Source organism: Hydractinia symbiolongicarpus, chromosome 9, assembly GCF_029227915.1.
Source record: "Hydractinia symbiolongicarpus strain clone_291-10 chromosome 9, HSymV2.1, whole genome shotgun sequence".
NCBI lineage: Eukaryota > Metazoa > Cnidaria > Hydrozoa > Anthoathecata > Hydractiniidae > Hydractinia > Hydractinia symbiolongicarpus.
In genome coordinates, this window is record NC_079883.1 from 4,658,608 (window position 1) to 4,681,840 (window position 23,233).

Genomic DNA, 23,233 nt, shown 5'->3' on the forward strand with positions numbered 1-23,233 from the left:
GCTCTTGAATGTATAGGTGGAAAATTATCAATCTATGTGGTTTTCTTTCTCTTTAATGATCGCAGTTCTTTTAATATGTGGAAATGTAATCTGTTGCAGATACGTTGTTTGTTGTAGTGACAGTACATACTTTCAGGTAATATCAGCAAGGATTAAGTCATTCTTGAGAACTGTTTTGAAGTATGAGATAAATGTACTGGCAGGACTGTTGAATGGCACTTTGTGTAGGATGCTAGATGATTTTTTCTAGTGTAGTGTTCTTCATACATAAATAAATTAAAGTTTAACTTGAATGCCTTTGAGGATGTGGAGCAAGAGTAAAAACACTGCAAAATTGAAAAATGCAGTTTCCCAACACCGCAATGCAAACCAGTGTACCTCTATCGAGGATCCTCTATATTTATATTTAATTAGTTTAAACTGCCACCTAATTATTAAATGCATAGAGATTATTTCTAAAGTCTTACCTTGTGTAGGGTCACCTTTTTAACGTGGATAATATGATAATATCCGTCATTGTTACACAACCTCCACAACTCATTTTACCCGTTCATCGCACGCAATTTTGGTTTCTGTCGTTTAGCATGCTAAAATCTAGAGGTCCCTTTTCACGAAGAGCCATCTCCGCTTCAACTCTGGCACAAAGAGTACAATTACCATTTGTTGAATGTTGAAATAGACTTCCTAAAACATAAATTGAATTGTTTGCCCATGATTTAAAATTAATTAACAACAGCACTGGCTAAGAAGCATAAAGTCATAAGCATAGTCATATAGTAAAAGTTAAATAAAGAAGCTTAGCAAGGCAGGGTTTTAAAGTGGTAAAATTATGTACTGTGTAGTCTTTCGACTCTTTGGGCGCTAGTAACTAGCCCCGAACACGGCAGTTTTTTTTCAAACTCCACGATGGAGGGAGGTTATAGAGCACTCTAATTCAATGTTTTTGTTTTAAAATTATGCCAAAACATATGAATTTGCCCGGCTTTACTACACTTAGACGTAAGTCAATTTTTTAATTAAATGCAAGGTGAGTGTGTTCATAACTTTATTCAGAAAGTTTTTCACCTTTTATACCCACTTTCAGAATGGCGTTTAATACCGAAAATTTTCAACTTTCATTGCAGAATCCCCTTGAAACTGCTAGATTCGCTGTGGAGAAAATAACTGACACATTTCTAGGTCAAGTAAGTCTTTTTTTCTTAACAATTCACTCGTATTTTACTTTCAAATTGAACACAACGTATTTTGAATTTACATATAAAATGGAAAAATTGTGTCAATTTCAATGAAATATTTCAGGAAAAATCAGGAAAGTAAAATAATGCATTAGATAACTATAAATAAAGTTCACCAATTAAAGTAAAGCAAGTTATTGTCACTTGTTAGTTCTAGCTAGCTAGATGAAGATGCAAAGTTCTGGTGAATAAAGACAATTTTAATGTCATAGCTAAAGACAACTTGATTGTCTATCCGCTAGGACTTTGCATCTTAATTTAGCTAGCTAGTTAGAGCTACCTGCAGGGCTAAATGTTTATGCAGCATCAACTACACAGCCATTTAATGCACTCTTACACTACACTTGTTAGCTATAGATTGTTGGAGCAACTTTAGAATACATATATACAGAAAAATACAATTTAAAATAAGTGCTTTTAAAGAAGCATAATATATTGAGTTGATATATTGACGTACGTATGTGTTGATTTAGCATCAAGAACAATAGATATGCGCTTGCATGTGCACAGGCAAAAAATATAAACAACAGACCGCGACGATTGAAAATATTAAGTGTAAAGAAAAAACTGACACTAAAATTGGTAATGTCTGCTCTTAAACAGAGAAGATAATAGTTAAGAAAGACAATAGACCACATAGCCAAATTGAATCTTTATGAATATGGACCTTCTTTTCTTGCCTGTCAGGATGCATGCGCATATACGGAACTTTGCAAACATTCACAACTCATCTATAGATACCTAGTATCATTGCATATATCTGCATTGCATTTTGTTTTTAAAATTATGAGTTTTTCCTGTACGTATTTTAAAGTTTACCTGCCAGATTTATTTGTGGATAGCACCAAGCCTGTACTGATTGTATTATTTTCTATAATAGTATGGTAATGAGTATACACACTAAAATTGATTAATTTAACAACCCTCTGTCCTTAAAAATTTTTATTGCTTGCATGTAGCAAGATGTTACATTTTCCATGGCTAAATAGAAAAATTTAATAATACATGCAACAGGTAAACTACATTTCGCCAATTTTTTTTGTATATGCACTGTTGATGTAAGGTTCATGATGCCCAAATAGCCTAGATATAGTTCACTCACTTTAAGTCTCTGTCGACAAAGCTCTTTCCTAAAGTTATTTTGCTAACTTCCCTTAACTGAATTATTAAATTTAAAAAATTTAAAAAAAACAGCAGGGTTGTTGTGATGACCCTTGGTCTCAACTTTTCAGATACATCAGATATATATACATTGCGTTCATTGCAGCATAGTAATTTCTAACAAACAACTATCAACCAGTTTGTTGAGCTTTTTTTGTAAACAAAAACATTATAAGTATATAGCTTAATATATATAAATGTCCAAAACATAAGATAAACGCATAACATACCCTTGAAAATAATGTAAACATGTTGTGTCAGGATTGTTACAATTCATGAAACATGATATTCTAGATACATTTTTAAAACAATCTTTGTTATGCTTTTAAAACAATTGATCATCAATCAGAAATTAAATTATAAATTTATCCCACATTAATGCAGACTTTAACCCAAAAAATATTTTTGAATATTTTATAGAACAAAAGTCAACAACAAGTTTCGATTTATGACATAAATTTGTTTAGAAAGTTGTTCTTGTGAAGAGAAAACTGCAAAGTTCAGTCTGAATAATTCTAGAATTTTTCCCAATTTATCTTCAATGATTGTTTAGGGTATTTATTTTAACTTTTTTGTCCTTTTATTAAGTTAAAAATATATTGTATAAATTGAGTTTTCATTTTTCATGATTTGTGTATGCTTCTCCTAAATGTTTTCTCTTTGCGTGTGATTGACATTTTTTTATACAAATGAATCATCAACCTTTCTTTTGTTTCTTATTACTTAAAAACAAAATTTCTTTGTTTGTACGCCAGGTGTCTATTCTGTATGTGAGCTTGACATATTTAGTAATAATACAAGCTTATTTCGAAATATTTTATCATATTTCACTGTAAACAAACTTATAAAGAGTTTAAATCTTCATACTCACAACATAATAAACAATCATATATTATCAATAATACCTTACAAGCCAAAATATTTTTAGAAATATTTCCTTTTAATTAGTCAAGCATTGTTTATTTTGGTTGCATGTCTTGTAAAACAGCCATGTTATCTTGTTGTTGTTGTTAAACATAATAAATAAATGAATGTCCCCAAGTATGTTTTAAAACATTTAAAACTGGGTGTATATATAATACTTCAAAGAAATGCTTAATATGATTTATGCCATTAACCTGTATGTGTGCTTCAATTTTTGTTTTTGAACACCTTTACGTCTTTATCTTGTTCCAGACCATCAGTTCAAAGCAGTTATGACAAATATTTTATTTGTAATTTTCTTTATTTCCAGGATAATAAAATTTATTACAAAGTCAAATGGCAAGAAACCTGGGAGCCAGAGGAGCGTCTTATGTCATTATGTGCCCAATTGGTTAATGAATTTTGGAAAGAATATTATTCTAGAACTCAACAACAACAACAACATCAACAGCAACAGCAAAGAGAGCATCAGTTGCAGCAGCAACAATCTGCAATTCATCCAGCACCACAAGTTGGGCTTCCATCACAGGAGCATTCTCAGTCTCAGTTACAACCTACTCAAGTTCACCAACCACCACATAGTATACAACAAGGACAACATTTAAACCAAGTATATACTTCTTATTTATTTTTTAATTATCATGAATCCAGTAAACCCATTATGTTATCAGGCCTATCTGATAAGGCATCGTTCTCGTGTACAAAAAGATGATAAACGAGATAATACCTTAGTCATTAATTGCTTCCCCAGTTACACAAACAGTTGGTTATCAAAAAATTTTTTTCGAATATTTTGGTTTTCTTTTTCATCACATTAGAACATACTTTACTAATCAAAAACAGACTCCAGCCTAAGCTGGTTGTGATACTATAAGACTACACTAATAGTTAAAAACGTTATTTTAAGTACTGATATGGTTGCTTTTGGCAAGATTTAAATTTAAAACAAAATTAAAAAGTTTAATAGACAAAGACTTGTTTGTATATGAGTTAAAATTCTAAGCTGTGAACATTGCTGGAACTTGTACTATGTTTGTTACCTCCCAAAACATATTAATAGACAAAACACCCTATATCAGAATCTCTCGCACATACAAAATTATCAAAGGTTGTGGCATGCGGTTTATCACACACATGCTTTTTTTATTGATAGGCCTGGTATATAACAAGAGAATCTTACAGTTTTGACACTCATCATGTTACCATTATTTTGACTGCTATTATCCTGTGGAATTCTGATTGTGCTAGCAGTTGTTAAAAAAACTGCATGAATCAGTACACACAAATTCTGCGTAGTTTAAAACAATAAGAATCCATTTTTTTAATAATTTTTCTCTGAAAATTATAATATTTTCACATCTACATTTCAGTTGCTTGCTGTACCTAGTTCTTCTGGTTCAAATTTACTGCCACAACATTCTACCGTTGCACAAAATGTATCACTACCACACGTTCCAATACCAGAACAAAATCAGACACAAGAGGTGCCAACCAATATTCAGCAGCTACAAGGAGTTGCAGATTTTCGAATACAATCAAATTCTTTGGAAAAAAGGTCCACCCATGTTTTTTTGCAGCCACGGTTTTTATCCAACAGTATGCTTGCACCACGTTTTCCTTTTATGCCTAATTTTGTGCATTCAGTCCCTCCACCATCAAAGGCATGTAATACTCAGGATCAGTTGCAAGGCTCAGCAATTGTGCAAGAAAACGTGGAAAAGGTAAAGAAATACACTTGCATTAGCTGTGAAAAAGTGTTCACAACAAAACAAAATTTGAAGAAGCATGAGTTACTGCATCACCAAGCTGCTACATCACTTTGTTGTCAAACTTGTGGTAAAAAATTTGAAAAAAAGACAGCTTTGACAAGACATATGCTGACTCATACAACCAACCGTCCACACATCTGTTCAGAATGTGGTAAAGGTACCAATAACCTACTTTCTTATCCTTAGCTTGTCTGTTGTATGATTGTATTTCTATACTGTATCTAAATGCAATGTGTAATAATAAAAAATGTTTGCAAAGAATAATGTGTCAAATCAAAATTTATAAAAAAATAAATAATATTTGCTTCTATGCCTTGCACATACAACTTTTGTTGCAAATTTTTGGCAGATATTGATTTTTTTGCATTTTTAAAATTTCTACCTAAAAAAAGTAGAACTGAATTATTTTAATTTTAATAAATGAATTATAAAATTTATCTTTTAAAAAAAGAATAAAAAGCTTTTAGAACACAAAAAGTATAAGGTGATGAACTGCCTAAAATATTTAATTATTCTTTGGAAAAAATTAGTGATGGCAGGAAAACTAAAAGAGGTGGTGTGGATTTATTTTAGTGATAAAAGACAAGAATTAGTAAGCATAAAATTAGATCTGGCAAAGAGATTTTTTAGACCAAAACTACCATTTTTGGCAATTTATTTCTATTGCAAAATTTGTACAAATAAGGTATGCCAGATTTGGCATGGTAGTGCTAATTCTGGTAAGAGATACATTTACTATTTTGTAATTTAGCGAAATACAGCGAAAATGACATCACACAATGAACAATACAACGTTCATAAAGATTACCTGGTGTGTTTAATGATAAAATTTAATTTAGGTTTTAAGGAGAGGTCAAACTTGACCAAGCATCTTATTATTCATACTGGTGCAAGACCCCACGCTTGCGATGTCTGCAATGCTCGATTTCGCCAACTCGGCCATTTACTTAAACATTTGTTGGTTCACAAGTCGGAAAAGCCACACAAATGTAATATTTGTTTGAAAGGTTTTAAAAGAAAAGAACACTTGAAGGATCATTTAATTATTCACACTGGTGATTATCCGTATCAATGCGAAGTTTGTGGGAAAAAATTTCGCTTTAAAACCAATCTTAAAGTCCACATACTTCAGCACAATGGCCGGAAAGATTTTGTTTGTGATGTGTGTCAAAAAGCATTTACTGGAAAAGCCAACCTAGTGCAACATCGATTAATACACGATCCTGATTATAGTTTTAATTGTAACGTCTGTTCGAAGAAATTTCGTAGGAAAGGTCATTTAAAACGTCATATGGATATTCACAAGAACGAGCGACTTCTAACTTGTGTGTTTTGTAAAGAAACATTTCCTAATAGACCAACTTACCGTAAGCATTTGTTAGTTCATACTGGCTCAAAACCGTTTGTTTGTACCACTTGTGATAAAAGATTTGCAGCAAAATCCTATCTTACCCAGCATATGCTTACTCACACTGAGGAACTTTCATTTTCGTGTGATAAGTGTGACAAAAAATTTGGTTCGGAATCAGCGCTTGCAAAGCATGCCCTTATACATTCTATCACAAAACAGTTTTCTTGTGAAAAATGCAATCGCACGTTTCGATACAACTCAAACTTTAAAAAACATGAATTAAATTGCAATGGTGTGAAGTCTAAGGATGTAAAAAAAGCAAAAAGTGAAAGTTTGGGTGAAGATGAAGTTACTTCACAAAACACTATAGCTGACTTGTCAGAACAAAAATCTTACCAAAGCAAGAATGAACAGCTGAAAGCTGCAGTGAACAACTCAACTGAGGAAAACGACTTTAATAATCATTATCAAAACATAATAAGTGAGTTTCATAGTCAATCTCAACTACCATCTAACATGATGGATGCATCGACTGCAGTTTCTGAAGTAGTAAACAAAGAATGTGTCTTACATGTAGTTCCAAATGAAAACTTAGCAAAACAAATGGATAAAAATCAAAATGTTAAGTCAAATGATAAAGTTAGTACTGCTGTCCATTTTGAAAGCTTGGTGTTGCCTGAAAGCATTGTAAAACAAGGAACGTTTTCAGAGCAAAGTTGATTATACTTTTGTTTATCACAAACTATGCAATTCAAAATTTTAGGCAAATTATGTTTTTACAAAATTTATAACAACTATTTAACATTCTCAATACGTTTAATGCATTGTCGTAGATTTATTTTACTCTAGACCCAAAACAATTTCTTTTCTTTCAACGTTATATTTTCAGCATTGTACATGAGATTCTGCAAGTCTTATGAATTTTTTTTGTTCAATCTCATCCAGTAATTGCCATCAGCAAATAATTGCTAGCTTATAAATGCCGACAATTATATTGGTAAATGTAGAGTGCTGACGTGAATTCAAAGGCTGTATCAACATAATAATTACCTGCAGTGTTGTTACATTGATTATCACTATATTAACCAAAAGCTCTTTTTTAGGGTGTCCTCAGAATTAGAGAATTTTTTTTTTAATTATTGGTGTATAAATTTTTTGTCTTTTAAATACTTAATTTTAATTTATTTATTAGTACTATGTCTGTTTAAATTTATTGCTTGTCTTCTTTTGTTTTATTTCTTTTATACTTTTTGTCGACAAGTTTGCACTCCTTAAAATCTGATAAATTTGTTATTTTGTTTTATTTCATACGAGGGAATAGTGTATTACTTTTATTATAATTTTTAATATCTTTTTACTATACAAAGATAATATTTATGATGGCTCTTATTGGTTTACATATTACTAGGTTCCATGTTAAGAGCTACCATTTGATATATTTGCAAGAGCCACCAAAATCTAAAAAATAGCACAAATTAAGGCAAGTTTAATAAAAGCCAACAATTTTTTTTAATCGAATTAGGAATTGTTATTTATTTTGATTTAAACTAATTTATACATTGGCACAATGATACAAGCACATGGATAGTACACAATTAAAAAAATATTTTTTATTTTTCTACGTATACCCCCAATGTTTAACAAGATAGAGGAATGTGGTATATAAAATATTTATGACGTTAATATTTACCAGATATTAGCCAGTTTTGATGTTGTACTGTGAAATCCAAATAAGTCAAAAGCTCAGACTGAGAAATTCAATTGAAGTATAATTGTATTTATTAGCATTAATGAACAGGCAGAGTTGACAAGAAATTTTCACTAAAGGGCTTTTTATTTTACTGTGTAACAACTCCACAAAATTCAGATCTGTTTTATTACCTGTTTGCTAATTCGTAGGTCAAAAAGGAATAAAAAAAGCGGTCAAGAGATGATGTGTCTATTTTTTCAATTAAAATTGTCTCCTAAACTTCGATGAACATGATGTCACTCCCTTGTTCTAAGTAAGAGTCTGCTCCCTTGTTCTAAGTAAGAGTCTCCCCCCTTGTTCTAAGTAAGAGTCTGCTTCTAACAAAATATCATAATTGTTATGAAAGCTTATTATTGTGCTTCTCATTTGCAAGTGTAAATAAAAACAAGAAGTTGTGTCAAATGAATCACGATAGTAACAGACAGAAGTATGGGTATGTGTAACTTTTTTATGTATTATTCCATGTGTGTACATAGTACAGTCCTATTAACGTAGATCTGCAATGAAGCAAATAGAACAGTATATTATAAGAAATGCCAAACAAATGTTAAACAATTTTTTTTGCTTAGCCAAATTGATAATTCTCAACTTTTTTTTTTTTACAGTAACAGATTATATTTTTTCTTTCCTCATTTGAATCTGTTAGAAAATTTGAATCTGTTAGATAAAAGTAAAGTTTAAATCTAAGAAACTCATCTATTTCCAGACATTTTTATAGTTAATGTAAAGACCTTTTATTTATTTTTTCTATTTCAGTTTTGAACTGTGCCAACATTTGAAATAATAATTTGTATAATTAACTTTATGTAGACAAGATGAGTACATTTCCAAATTAAATGAATATTTAAAAGAATTAAACAAGGCAGAAGCCATCAGTACCAGACGAAACAAAGAGTTTCTTGCGGACATAGCAAAAATAACCAATCATGGCTCTGTGCTCAGCGAAAAAGCAGACCGCTTAAAAAAGATTAGGGTATGTTGTTTATAATTCAGTTTTTAGTTAATGAAAAATTATGATTATATATGTGTCTCTGTGTTCCTGCTATAGCATGTGTTTTTACATATTTGTTTCAACTATTTTGCAGAATGATTATGAGCAATACATTGGTAGAGTGTATCCACGATGGAAGCAACACGTTAAGAAAGAAGAAAAACAAAAACAACAGTTAAAGGTATATGAATGTAATTATCAACAAAACAAAACGTTTTCTTGTATGAATTTGTGGTAAGCCTTGCTTAAATGCAAGTCACTTTCCTTTTTAGGACACTCAAACTGTTTTACCAAAAGATGATTATATGTACCCAAGCTACAGCTCACCAAAAAGATCTTCACCCTATCACGATGTAAGTTGCTTTTAAGTTACATACTTTCAAACCAGGTTGTTAGAATGTGTTTTTTAAAAGTTAGATTTTGTTTTTAGAGCTTAAAAGAGTCTTTATATCCAGACTTCGTAAGGAAAAAAATTCATAATTGGAAACATGATACCTCTCTCAATTCATCTGATGAAACACCTTTCCAAAAACACTCCCATGTTGACCGTATTACATCTCTGGAAGAAAGCTACAAAAGCAACCAAGTATATTTGCAAAATCTTCTTAATTCAGTCCCAAGCCGAGAGGAGGTTGAGAATATGATACTTCAGCGAGAGGAACGCATGATTAAATTAAATGCTACTAATTTTAGCCATGAAACTATTGATAGCGCAATACGCAACAGATCATACCCTGAACAAAATCAAGTATTTCTACCAGTACTAAACGAGTTCAACAGAACACAACAATTAACTTCTCAGCATAATATATCTTATAATAATTCCAACGTTAAAATACTTCCACAATTGTTAGGTTTGGATGATAATGGACAGTTAGTGCTTGTTCCAATGGCAGCACCTTTCCAAACAGCAGTGTCCTCGTTTAACTCTCCTGTTCCACAAGAGCCTATGTTCAACATATCAAGACAAAGTCCTGTTGGAGAGAACAATTTGCATCCTAAGGTAGCAAAAAACCTTCAGCGCGAGAACACAAACGATTTTTCGCCAGTATCTACACATGTAAAAAATTCCGAAGGTGTTCCACTTTCTCGCGATTCATACACTTCTAAAACACAGAATGTTACTGATGTGAGAGACCATAAAAAACAACCACGAAAGCATGAGTTATCACAGTCTGTTGAAAAGTTGAGACCAATCAATAAAAACAAAGCATTAAATATGGACAAAAATAACAATTCTAGTAATGATAAAGATACATCAGAACATTCTGCTTCTCCAGTGCCACAACATGTTGATGTTAAACACAAATATGAAGAGAATGGAGAAGAAGTTGCTCCTCCTCTGACTTTTAGTGACTTACAAACAACTGAACTGAATGAAGAAACTGCGGTTAAAATAACACAACATGTACATTCTGGTAACATGTCGATTATAACAGAAGCAGTTGAAAAATCATCACCTATTGCCAGCTCTCCTCACCTGTCAAATATGTCACTTGATAATCATGTGGAGGAAGGTACTCAGGAAGAAGATATACAAAAAGAGAACTTGAGACATCAACATGATACTAAACCACAGAAACTACACAAAGATGATAAAAATAATTTGTTTTTAAATCCAACTTTGGATAAAGGTATTTTATTAGGTAAAGATGAACACAGTGGTGAAAGTAGTGATAATGATAATGAAAGTAATATCTCCCAACTTGCACATAATTGGGGTATACCGGTACAAAATATTACAAAAAGTGATTCACAGTCCAGCAGTAATAAAAATAATTCACGAAAAGAAAAAAATGACACTAGTTTGCAAATGAACAAGGTTAATATTCTGCATGATCAGCAAGAAGAGCATATGCAGCCAAAAGGTAGTTCTGAAGTGTCGAACGAAAGTATCATCAGCTTCTCGGATGATGGTTCTGATTTTGAATTACCATCCAATGGTGAAGAGAACAGCTTAATGGAGACTAAATCAGTAGACCTACATGTAAATAAACAGAATAATAATATTAATAGTGGAATTATTAAAGATTCGAATAATAATAGCGAGCAAGAACTCAATGTACAACGTCAGGAAACAACAGACGACAACAATTTATTATATGATGTAGTTAAAACATTAGACGATCGATTTGATGAGCCAGTGTTATTTAACCTGTTGGAGAACGTGTTAGAACGTGTACAAGATGATGAAAGTGAGGAGGTTTTAGTGTTGAACTTGGAAACTGACAGTGGTCTTACAAATACCATTATAGGGTAAGAACTTTCAGGTTTGTGCCTTAAAATGTGTCACAAGTCCATAGTAACTGGGGAGTGGAGGGTCAATTGCCTTTTCCAAATAGTTTAATTGTCTAAATCTAATATCATCAAGTATTGAATAAATTTCAAATTTTCCCTTTCCACACATGTGATTATACCAGTATTTTATAGAATGTTTTATCATAATGTAATATCTTTAAATTATCTCTTCTGGTGTCACACATATATGCTATTATTTCTCTCAGAACTGCTGAAATAGAAGGTGATTTGTCTCGCTTCAACGCTTCTGAGATATGCATGGCATTCAGATATCACTTAAAAGACACCATGATGCAAAGAAAAGAGGTTCCTTTCATTAACGACAATTTAGATGTCTCAACTGATTTTGAAGGTGACTTACGGTAGGTTGAGTTTTGTGTGATTTTAAACTCTATTTCTTCTTACATTTAAGCTCTGTAGAAAATCCAATCCCTATGATAGCTATCTATTTTTAAAAAAATCGTTCTAGGTATTTATTTTTAAAAAGATATTTTCTAGATATCTATTTTTAAAAAAAATATTTTAATAATAACTTTTTTTTGTTGTAGAGATTGCGTACAACCGATGTATTTAGAATTATGGGATACATTATATGCATTTTTGTCAAGCATAATGGATTTATTTGAGTTCAATCCTTCTCAAGTGTCCAAGATATATTCGGATGCTTTGATACCTGCTGATAAGAAACTACAAGATCAGGTATGAACTTTTTTTAAGTTTAAGCAAGGAGGTTTAAAAAGAAGGAGAGAGAACTCTTTTATTTCTATTGAAATCATCCGTGTCTCATGTTTACTTTTCTCTATTGTTCTTACATCGAATTCTGTCAATCAAAATTTGAAATCTCGCGCTTAAATTAATAAATTAGCCGTTGTCTTTTGTTACTATTTGCATAAATTATGAGCCCGCGGCTATTTTTCTCTCAGCGGTAAATGCTTGTTAGTTGATAAATTTGTCGTTTTTACATATCATAAACAAGCAAGAAGCGAAATGGCAGGCGAAGACGTTAAAAATATAATAGAATTGGATGATGACTTTTTTGTGACGGAAGAAATGTTGTCAGATTTTACTGTTTACGAAAGTTGTGAGGTGGAAGTATCGTTTGTGGAAGATCTGTTGGAAGAAGAAAATGAAGTAGATGCTGGATATTTGGGTATTCCTCAAATAGTATTCGTTGATGAAGAAGATGTGGACATGGTGGTTGATAACAACAGTACCAAAAATGTGAAGTTTGTGTGCAGCAAGTGCAAAAAACAGTATTTTAAAGAAGCTTACTACAAGAAACATACTCTGATATGTAAAAAGCCAACAGGTAATGCTTCAGTTTAATAAAGTCATGTTTTCTTTAAAACACCATTAGCTAGCTAGCTATAATGTTTTGTTTTTTGACTCTGCATGTAGATTTCATAGAAAAGCTATTGTATTATCATCATTTGATATGCTTTTTGTTGTTGTTGTCTTGTTTTGTTATCACAACTGTGTTCTGATGTCAACTCTGTATTCCAATAATAGATCCAGAAACAACAACAGTGGCAAGAAAAACTCTTGATGACTCAAAAAATAAATCAACTACAACAATTTCCACAAAACAAGTTAAATCAAAATCGAATCGTAAGTATTCATTCATGAACTCTGAGAACATAAGGAATTTTTTTTTGCTATATATAGAGCAAAATATTGTGAACTGGTGGTATAAACCTTTTTTTTTGCACCCTTTTAGAATCTTTATCCATCACCGATCATGAGCTGCAGCAAGAAAAAATGAATTTTGTTCGTGATGCTATGGTTAAAATTTCAAAAGACCCAATCAATAACATTGTTGTGAAAGGATTCAAAACACCTGGAAATCGTGTCAAAGAATTAGCCAACTCAATTTTGAATGCTGGGAGTGATGTTTTGGACATTATTTCTGAAAATGTAGTGTGTCGCATATTTAAAGAATTGCAAAAATCTAACCTACTGACTGGTTCAGGAAAAGAATCTCTTTGGAGAAAAGTGCATGAACTTGCACAAGACGATAAATTCAGACAACATTGGAAACATGTATTACCTAAAGGATACTGCATTGACAGTCAAGAATTCTCTATGTTGTTGCAGAAATTTGTTATGGAGTTAATAAAAATACTAGTAGCTCATGAAAACAAAAATCGACATGTCGAAAAAAGTCTTGACTTGAAACTCACAACTGAGGAACAAACTGTTCTGTATTATGTTTCAGGATACATAATTTTCTCGCTACGTAAAAAATACCAAAGATTAGCAGATTCGAAAAACAAAGTTGTTGCTGTGGCTGCATTGCAGTTTCTGAACTCATTGAAAGTTTCAGGTGATGATAAACTGCAGGTATATAGTTTTCTGGATTATACAAGATCTTGGGTGGACCAAGTCAGCAGAGGATACCTGATAAAAGTCAATGATGACATGTTTATTTTTTGCAGAAGAATTGAAAACGTTATTAGAAAAGTTTTAAATTTGAACATGTTGAAAAAATATAAAGGAGAAGATATACGGGAACTTTTCGAAAATGAACTTATGAAGGACTCTTTAATTGATCAAGCCTGGGTCATACTTTCACGGTATCTTGGAAATGAGAAGTTATCGAAAATTCTCAAAGCTCAGATCATTAAAAAATGGTGTGACATCAGAGCAAAAGCATATGTCACTGCATATATACAAGTAGTTCGACGCAAACTTGCTTCTCTAGCATCGGAGAAAAAAGAGAAGTTGACTGTAGTCTTATCTAAAAAAGGTGAACCAGCAATGAGAAAAAAACTTAACTAATTGTCATAACATTTTTACCTATAACTTGTTTTAATTTCTATATATCTTTTCCATGTATATAACTGTGTTTCTTAGTAAAATAATCATACCCTTATTATGTTTGTACTATTTTAAGGGTTTTTTTCGGATTGAGTAAGGATTCAATCTCGCTGAAGCTGTTTATTTTAAATCTAAATTTTTGCCAAGATTTGTGAACTTCACTCTCATTTCTTTTTTTTGTGCTACTTCTTTGTTCAGTTATGCACATTGGCAAGCGTTAAACTGAATAATGCTGCGAGATCAAAACTCTGCGCGCTTTGCTAGAAATTTAATAGATCATAAAAACGCGGAGAAATGGTCGATGGATAGGCTAATCAAGATGGTATGAAACAACATGCTTTTTATCAGCTGGAGGGACCCTGAAAAATAAGTTGCGCGTGCATAATTACCGACGCAAATATTCTTACGCGAGAATCGCTACTTAAAGCTGACCGCAACCTCGGACCTAGGATTGCCGCATCGGATGCTCTATGCCTGACTGTGGCCTGATGAAATCAACTCACTTTTTGATTATTCCATTTGATTAAATTTTTTGCAAACAAGTTTTATATCTCACACGGGTATCGAACTCTCTTTGCAAACAAGTTTTACATCTCACACGGGTATCGGGTATGTTTTATTGTGGTTTGTATACACCCTTACACCAAGAGGCCTTTGTCACGTTCTTTTTTTAAATCAACATAGTCCCGAATAGCGAATATTAATTTCGACACTCCTTCGCATGAATTCTTGTTGGGAATATAATGAAACTTGTCCCCAGGGTTGTTCTACATATCGCGAAGTGAGTATGTAAAAAAGCAAAACAAAACTGTAATATTTATTCACGTATGGCGGATCCATTCGAAATGAAGATAAAAGAAATTCCGTAATAGTTGTAATTTCCCGATGACATAAATAAAAATTACATAGCAATAATAAAGTAGCAATCCTAAATTTTTTTAATCTCAATTATTTTCTAAGATTTGATGTTTTCAAAAAAATGTTTCAAATCAAAGTCAAAATCGTACTCCACTAAAAATATTTGCAAAAGATGTGACTCAAAAGACAAGGCACTAATAACAAAACAACTTCTATGTTGAAAAAGCGTAATGGAAAAAATGTCTGACATACTCAGAAAAAATATAAATAAAATAGTCAAACAATCATGTTTCCAAAAGTATCAATATATAAATAACTATCTCTTTCTTTTCTGTGGAAGTTTCCTCATATCATTTACGTCTAGGTGAATCTGATTTTGATTACCACGTCGAGTGTTTCCACGTAGATCTCTGATCAACTCAGATTTCATAACAAGCAAAGAAAGTTCTTGTTGGCCAAATTGATAAAGTGTTGGGTTGTCACATGTACCACCACTTCGTCTTTGACGAGCGAAATGTTCCTCCAATGGATCTTGTGAGAATTTCTCGCTCAAAATCATCTTGACATTTGGACTCTGGAGAAGTAATTTGGTCAGTTCCACGAATGATTTCACTATGGACAAAGATAAAAAAAATATACATTTATAGAACAACACCGTTTGTCCATGAAACATTGCCTGGAACCACAATTGCAGAAAAATGTAGATTTTTTACCTGTTATTTTCCAACCATTTATCGTCTGTTTGCTCAATAACAATTTTTTTTTTTCATCTTGGGATAAATTAGGTGTGTCATTGGCTTGTTCTTCCCACCTTCCCAGGTAATGTTCGAGGAATTCTTTCTCTAAAAACTGAATTTTACATGTTGATGTGAAAAAAATGAAAAATGAAAATGGAAATATTTGCACACCCTTTTACATGGAGATCAAGTTCTTTAGGACTGGTTTACAAATATGCAAAATGAACTTGAGCTTTTTGAGGGAAAAATGTTGTGTTTCTGAATTCCGTTACAAAATAATTGAATGTATTTCGAATGATACTACTAACCTCAAAACGCCAATCGTTAACATCTCTATATGCTGCAAGAGCTATTTTTCCGCCACGATCTTGATTAATTGAAGATACATTCAAGCAATCAAAAACTTGGTCAAACATACGCACAAACTTTATTGTACTTTTCGTATAATGCAGCCCCTGAACCTCAAGTGCATCAGCAGTTGTTTTACTCAAAACCTAAATGCAAAATCATAATTTACATGAGCAATGATAAACACATTATCAGAAGTATATCATTATTTGCAACTCCCACAAAATAATCAAACTGTGAATCCACTATCACTCAGAAAACACTAATACAAACAAGCAGACAAATAAATAATAAAAAAAGAAAAGAAAAATATCTCACTTGGGTAGCCAACTTAACTTGCATCCTCAACCTTGGAGTTAACTTTATGTGATCCTCTTTTAGTTTATAAAGTTTCCTTAATCCAGGTGCTGCTCCATGTAAATTCAGATCCCATTCATAAACATTGACAAGATGGTTCCAGCTGATATCCATGTGATCGAGCTAATAAATAGAAAATTGATATATGTATACAGATATACTTTAAAATTGAAACAAACAAACAAAAAACACTTACAAAAAGATTGCGTGTATTATTGTTTCCATGAGAGTTCTCGAAACAGTTTCTCGTTGTTTTAATGAGATGAGGGACATCGGATATAAAAAAGATCTTTCTGTCCAATGATAATAAGTTGTTGGTCCAATATGTGTTACCAATATCAGGTGTCACCATAATTTTGTAAAACTTCCTATTGGGAGAAGCACCATCTGAAATAAATGCTCGAACATAAAAACCAATTGCCTCCAATACATATGTCGCCTCCCATACACATGGATAGAGCTGATCAGAGGTAAATCCCAATGATGCGAAATATCCAAAAGGATACACCAGAGATGAAACAATTCCTCGAACCATAAACACTATCACATAGGAAGCAAAGTGACGATCATTCTCTGATGATCCCTCAGCACGTTTTTGAAATTCAACTAACTCATCGTTAATATCCCCCATATCAGTGAAACCAACCAATTGTCCAGTTGACTGTCTGAACACCAAGTCAGCTTTTATTTTCATCTCATCATAAATAAGCGAAACGTTTTTTTGGTGATCATCCAGAGTTGCAATTTTACTATCCACTATTAATCTTTCAATGACATCTGGATTGAATCCACACATTGGATCAGTGAAGTTTATGTATTTTTTAAGTGTGTCAATATGTGGGAGTTTTAAAAAATTCAAATTCGGATTTCGCAAATGTTTATATGCTGCTGGTGAATGGTGGTATAAACTGAGGCACCACCTAATAATTAGTGGGTGCCATCTCATGCCATTAGGTGAACTTTTGGAAGCCATTTCTTTTTGTTGCTCCCATAACAACCACTGGGGACTGCCTTCGGGTATTTCAGGACATGTTTCCTCATTGCAAACAATATTTTTTATAAATTCGTGTTGCTCATCATCAACATGGATGCATTCTTTCTCAGTAATTTTTCTTACCCAAGATGATAATTGGGCAACTTTCTTTATTGCTCTCTGTTTTTCTCCCTGAGTATTGCGATATCTTTCCTCTAGTTCTTCTCTGGAAAGATATCGAATGTTTGTATGTGAGGAATCAAGCACAGAATCATCACTTTTCCGTCTACTTCTAACTTTTTTAACTGTTGGTTTAAAAGAATTGCACATACTACATACAGATGAAGGTTTTTCAGCTAAAAAATGACAGTTGGTATGGCGTATTGTTTTAAAATTGTCTTCATCAAATCTGACCATTTTATCGTCTTCAACAAAAGCTACTGGAAATGTTCCACTCTGATTCATGAATGGCTGTTCGAAATTACATCTCGACTTGATTACATCTTCATAACCTTGTAACCCCGTGCAAACACTGACTGACTTCCAGAATGACGAGAAAGTTGAAATATCATCATTTTTCAAAACACATGGCAGAGTTTTTGTTAGTTGTATTGTTTCTTTCTCCATAGGTTTCCCATATATGGAGAAATCCCAACCATTGCTGTTGTCTATACGTATTGTAAGCAAATGGTTTAATTCTTTTTCATTTTGACAAAGGGTATAGACACGTTTATAGTTATCCGATTTATCACATATACTAAAACCAACTTTCTTCATACTCACATCTAATTCCAGTATTTTTAAGCTGTCTTTTCTGTTTACAGCATAATTCATGCACACACAATTTTCATCCACATGAGGGTAAAATGATGCAGCAGTACCAATTATTTTTTTTGACGTTTTCATCTCATCTAATTTTCTTCTACATCCATTACAAGTAAATTTAGGAAATACACAAGGATCTTCTTGTTCACAATTTATTCCATATATAGATTGAAACACTTCACTGTAAATATCACAAGATTTAAAATTAACGTAATGTTTACTTTTCACAATTTTCTTCCCACACAATCTACATAGCTTTTGAATATACTCTGAATGTGAAGCAGACATGATGTTGACACAGCAAAATTCAAATATGAATACTTTATTTTTCAAAAAAACTTCATAAAAAACCCACAAAGGTGTCAAGGGAATTAAAAAAAAATGTGAACCACTTGCCAGCTGGTTATGTAACACCTAATAAAAAAACAATTATAAACTCAATTCAATATATATTCAAAACATACAGCTGGTGTGAAGAAGAGAAAGAAAGAATATACATAAACAGAAAATCTACTCCCACTGGGGAAAAAAGAAAAAAAGTTGCTTAAAACTTTTACCTAAATATACATAATTAGAACTAATAATTATTTTCTTTTGTTCCATGACAATGGAAAACATCACCGAGTGCTGCGACGTGCTGCGACACCCTACCGAGAATTCGTCTACTTCGAGAGTAAAAAAAACAATTTTATAAATAACCCCTCCTGACGAGACCTGCACAAAAACGTTAATCAACCCTTTAACTAACATTTTCCCAGGAGGGGACATACGAAATAGTTTATAAGTTGTAAAACTTTACGATCTCCCAAGGCAGCTTTTCGCACTTTGAAGGCACTTTACTCCTTCCGCGTCCTTATGGAAGTGGAAAAACAAACTTCACCCTCATTGAATCTTGTAGTTTAACTAAACTACATGTTTTCCTGCTCTTCCGCATTGCTGTAAGTGTGATTTTTAAGATTTATCTTTTCTCGTTAAAACACTCGTTTCAGAGTCGGTAGGTAAATATTGAGCCAAATCAGAGACACGGATCAGTTCAAAGGGGCGCCGAAACAATAAAAAATTGAATAGAAAATTTAAAGGGACGCCGCGAGTTCTCTCTCCTTCTTTTTAAACCTCCTTGGTTTAAGGAGAAGCACTTTTCCTGAGTTCACCTGCAGTTAGAGATAGAAAAAGGCTGAAAATTGGCCCTAAATGCATAAAAAGGGAAGAAAAGGTGATTAGAAAAGAGAGTAGCAAGGTGGAAAGGGGCTTAAAAAGGGGAAAGGGACTGTTATCACATCACAATCTATGTTCTCTATTAAAGTTAACAAAAAAAACATCGGAAATTGTTGAGAAGTTTAAATACAGCCTTAAAAAAAAAGTTTTAAAACGTAAGTTTTTTTATGGAAATTATTTTTGGGTACTTAAAAGATTACTTGTGGCACCCCATTGCTCAAAATTATAGGTCGAATGTTGTTGGTCGCGTAAAAGGAAGGCTAATTGAATTAATTTTTTAATGTTGTAGTTAGCGTTCTGAACTACAGATATATATTTTGGTTGTAGCTTTGCACCGCACTGACTAACATACTGGCTGCAACTATTAGTGACGATGATGAAAACATTGCTGAAGAAGAACAAGAAGGAGAAGAACAAGACGAGGACAAAAAAGACGATGAAGAAAGCACGGAAAATGAAGAAATGGAAAGACCTGATGTTAGTATCACTGAAGATTTTGATAAACATATGGCTGATGATTCCCATGTGGCTGGTGATTCTCATCTAAACGACAGTATTAATGAAAGTTTTTCTGCTGAGATATTGAATGGTCAGAAAGGTGATCTATCAAAAACCATTTCTATAGATCTTGGGACAGTATCCGAGGAGGAGTCATCTTCAACGGTATCTTTTGACTCTGATGGAATGCCAGTAAAAAGATCAAAACAAGCTGCAACTCCGAAACAAAATAGCAGTAAGGAGATTGAGAATGAACATGTAGAAGCCAGTGGCAAGGAGTTAAGTATGAATTCCGCTGCTTATTTGAAGATGAGAGAGGAGTTCCTGACAAGTCCTGTGCAAGATGATAGTGAAGATGATTGCATTGATAATTTGCTCGGAGAAAGTCTTGGCTACTCTCGTAATAGACACCTCAGGTACATTAGCTTTTTTTCTAATATTGTGGGAGTCACAGGGAACGTTCTTATGGGTGTTACTGATTGATAGTTTTCCAGGTCTTAGTTAATATAAGGAAAATTTTGCAGCTAAGTAGGTTGAAATATTACGAAAATAAGAATAGATAAACCACAAAAAGGTTAAGTATATACTCACTTAAATATCTTTTAGAAAACCACTAAGTTTATTTTAACAACAAGAAATGCTGTTATCACAAAAATATTAGATATCATTGAATTTATAGAATGCCAACAAAGAAGGAAGTGAAAGAGAAAGTTGATGTGAAAAAGAAAAGTGAAGTTTCTGAAGTTGAAATCTCAGAGTTGGAAGGCTTGGAAACCAGGTTGGTTGTCTTTCAAATCTTCACTCATTGCTAGCATATATACTATAAGCAATGTGTTTATCATTCTTATCCTTATTATGTCGTAGAAATAATAACAGCGGATCTCAACTCAATGATTCAAAAACATCATCTCAAACAAAAATAAAGCTAAAAAAACCTGGTAAGATCAACTTCGTTACTAGTTTCTTATTACGATTTTGTTTTCTCCATGATGTTAAAGTGTGGACACTAGGTTTAATTTCTAAAAACTTGATTTTTAATGATCTTTCCAGAATTTTCGTATGTAGTATAAGGTCCTAACAGGGGGTTGAATAAGGGGAGGAGAATAATGTATGGAAATGTATCAAATTAAAGTGGCTACGAAACGGCTGTTGGTTTTCGATTATAATGACTTTCGTCGAGCTAATGGTGGTGGAAAAGTTTATGATCACTGAGGACAAAAGCAATATCTTAAATTTAATAACTGAAAATGACAAATAAGTTCCCTACATATGCATTATAGCCAGTCGACGATGACTCTAAAATCTTTTAGAGGTATTAATTACGTTCTTAAAGCTAGTAATATAGAATTTTTAAACAAATACAGCTCCCCGTGTGGTCTCTGTTCCCTTGTCAAAACAAACTTTTGATTTGCTGATATTTAATATGTTTTACAGACCGTAGCTTATTTTACTGCTAAAAAGAATACTAAAGGAAAAAAAATTTTCTTAGAAATAAAAATAAAAAAGGAAGCAAATTCATCATAAAAAATTAATTATTCATAAACAGGTTGTCTAGACGATGTGGTTTTAAAGTGTGTATAATTTCTTCCACCTTGACCTTTAATTGGTCCGTTTTATTACACGCCATTCTTCAGAATGTGCGTGGATTAAACTTATTGAATTTCGTTTCGTAGTCCCTTTTATAATTTTTTTGAAATTTAGCGCGGCAGTTATTGAAGGAACGTGCTTAGAACAGAGGCGCTAAAAAAGGAAGTGCGGGCGCGACTATTTGGTACTCTAAAGTGCAGTATTTTATATTCTGTATTTAGTAAAGAGATTTTTTTTTAGGATTTTGGGATCATTCTGACTCTGATTCCGATCTTGATATCGACGAAGTTAATAAGCCTGTAACCAATAGCAACGATGATGATGATTTTGACTTTGATTTCTATGATTGACGTCACTTGAACAGATGACCAAATAAACTTACCTATATACGACTTTAAGACGTGTTTTTATTTTATTGTAAATACATAAATTGTAATATATAATGAAGAAAGTTAAATTTTGGTATTTGCGTCACCTTTATTTCGTCTTATTCCATTCGAACGCAGGTTTTGACACCTTGGGTAGCCTCCATCCAAGAAGTGCTACTCTCGCTTTGCAACGTTACAAGACTTTGAAGAGAAGGAATATTTGCCTATATACTCCAGAAAGTTAAGGAAAAAGAGTGTCAATATTTTGGTGATAAAAAGGCGGGACAAAATTAGTGGGTCCATGAAAAAATATTCTATACCCTCTTAAAGTAACACTTTTTATCCAAAGTGAACAAAAATAACTTTGTGCTATGATGTGAAGCAGAAAGAATGTCTTCTGGAGATTCCAAACTTTCATTTCTTTGGTGTAGATTGTTTATTAGCTGAGCGATTGAAGATCTCTTCCTATTCTTAACATTTTAAGAGGGAATTTATTGATCTCGTCCCCAGATCTCCTTTTCTTTTTCTGACAATTTCTTCTTACCGTCTGAGATTGTGGGAAAGAGAAAAAAGAGTCCTATACGAGGTTTGGAACTTATGCAGGAGGGAACAAATAACTGCTTTTATTCACAATAAGAATAAACGCTTTTTTTAAGCCGAGTAACCAGCGTGTTTTGTTTTGTGAGGAAATCAGGCGAAACACAGGTTTTACATATTCATGTGCATATCATAAAAACAAATCTCTGGGGACAAGGGTGGGTTATTTATACCTTCCCGGCCAGCCAACCTCGTCCCCAAAGCTTTTTTCTACGTTAATGATATTCTAACAGGATCGTCCAGTGTCGGAATATCACAGGCGTAATAGAACCCTGGGGACGAGATTGTCAACAAGCCTGAAGTGGGCAAATAAAAAAACAAGAAAATGAACAAAAAGCAGCAAATGTTCTAAAAGTTATCTAAATTTTATGGAGACAATTAGCAACTAAGCTTACTTCTTCGAGTTGATAAATGAGTTTCTCTTAAACAAATCCGATTTCCTTGCTAGGAGACAATAAGCGTGTTTTGAAACAGAAGTTTGCTTCCCGAACAAACAAATTTAAATTGCTCTCCCTTCAACAAGCTTTAACAAGCAACAGTAGTTGCGCCTAAAATGTACGAACTAAGCAATATC

The 23,233-nt window shown here is 32.7% G+C and overlaps 4 protein-coding genes across 4 annotated transcripts; 3 read left to right on the forward strand and 1 right to left on the reverse strand.

The window, feature by feature from the left end:
- Positions 1-1,030: 1,030 nt before the first annotated feature.
- On the forward strand, positions 1,031-8,206 carry LOC130656920 (zinc finger protein 880-like). The gene is made up of 4 exons (XM_057459860.1): positions 1,031-1,184; positions 3,631-3,930; positions 4,691-5,246; positions 5,929-8,206. The coding sequence occupies exons 1-4, from the start codon at positions 1,086-1,088 to the stop codon at positions 7,158-7,160; spliced, it is 2,187 nt and encodes a 728-aa protein (XP_057315843.1). The 5' UTR covers positions 1,031-1,085; the 3' UTR covers positions 7,161-8,206.
- Positions 8,074-22,159, forward strand: LOC130657747 (ras guanine nucleotide exchange factor R-like). Its single transcript, XM_057460755.1, has 12 exons — positions 8,074-8,098; positions 8,470-8,623; positions 9,001-9,163; positions 9,276-9,362; positions 9,454-9,534; positions 9,612-11,437; positions 11,686-11,841; positions 12,028-12,178; positions 19,937-20,523; positions 20,787-20,885; positions 20,972-21,045; positions 21,935-22,159. The coding sequence occupies exons 1-12, from the start codon at positions 8,074-8,076 to the stop codon at positions 22,042-22,044; spliced, it is 3,513 nt and encodes a 1,170-aa protein (XP_057316738.1). The 3' UTR covers positions 22,045-22,159.
- LOC130656923 (uncharacterized) lies at positions 12,187-16,719 on the forward strand. The gene is made up of 3 exons (XM_057459863.1): positions 12,187-12,788; positions 12,989-13,087; positions 13,197-16,719. The coding sequence occupies exons 1-3, from the start codon at positions 12,467-12,469 to the stop codon at positions 14,255-14,257; spliced, it is 1,482 nt and encodes a 493-aa protein (XP_057315846.1). The 5' UTR covers positions 12,187-12,466; the 3' UTR covers positions 14,258-16,719.
- Positions 14,994-18,697, reverse strand: LOC130656919 (uncharacterized). The gene is made up of 5 exons (XM_057459859.1): positions 16,793-18,697; positions 16,558-16,719; positions 16,200-16,385; positions 15,868-16,003; positions 14,994-15,766 (listed from the first exon to the last, which is right to left on the reverse strand). Exons 1-5 carry the CDS (start codon positions 18,680-18,682, stop codon positions 15,471-15,473), a joined length of 2,670 nt encoding a protein of 889 aa, XP_057315842.1. The 5' UTR covers positions 18,683-18,697; the 3' UTR covers positions 14,994-15,470.
- Positions 22,160-23,233: the final 1,074 nt, after the last annotated feature.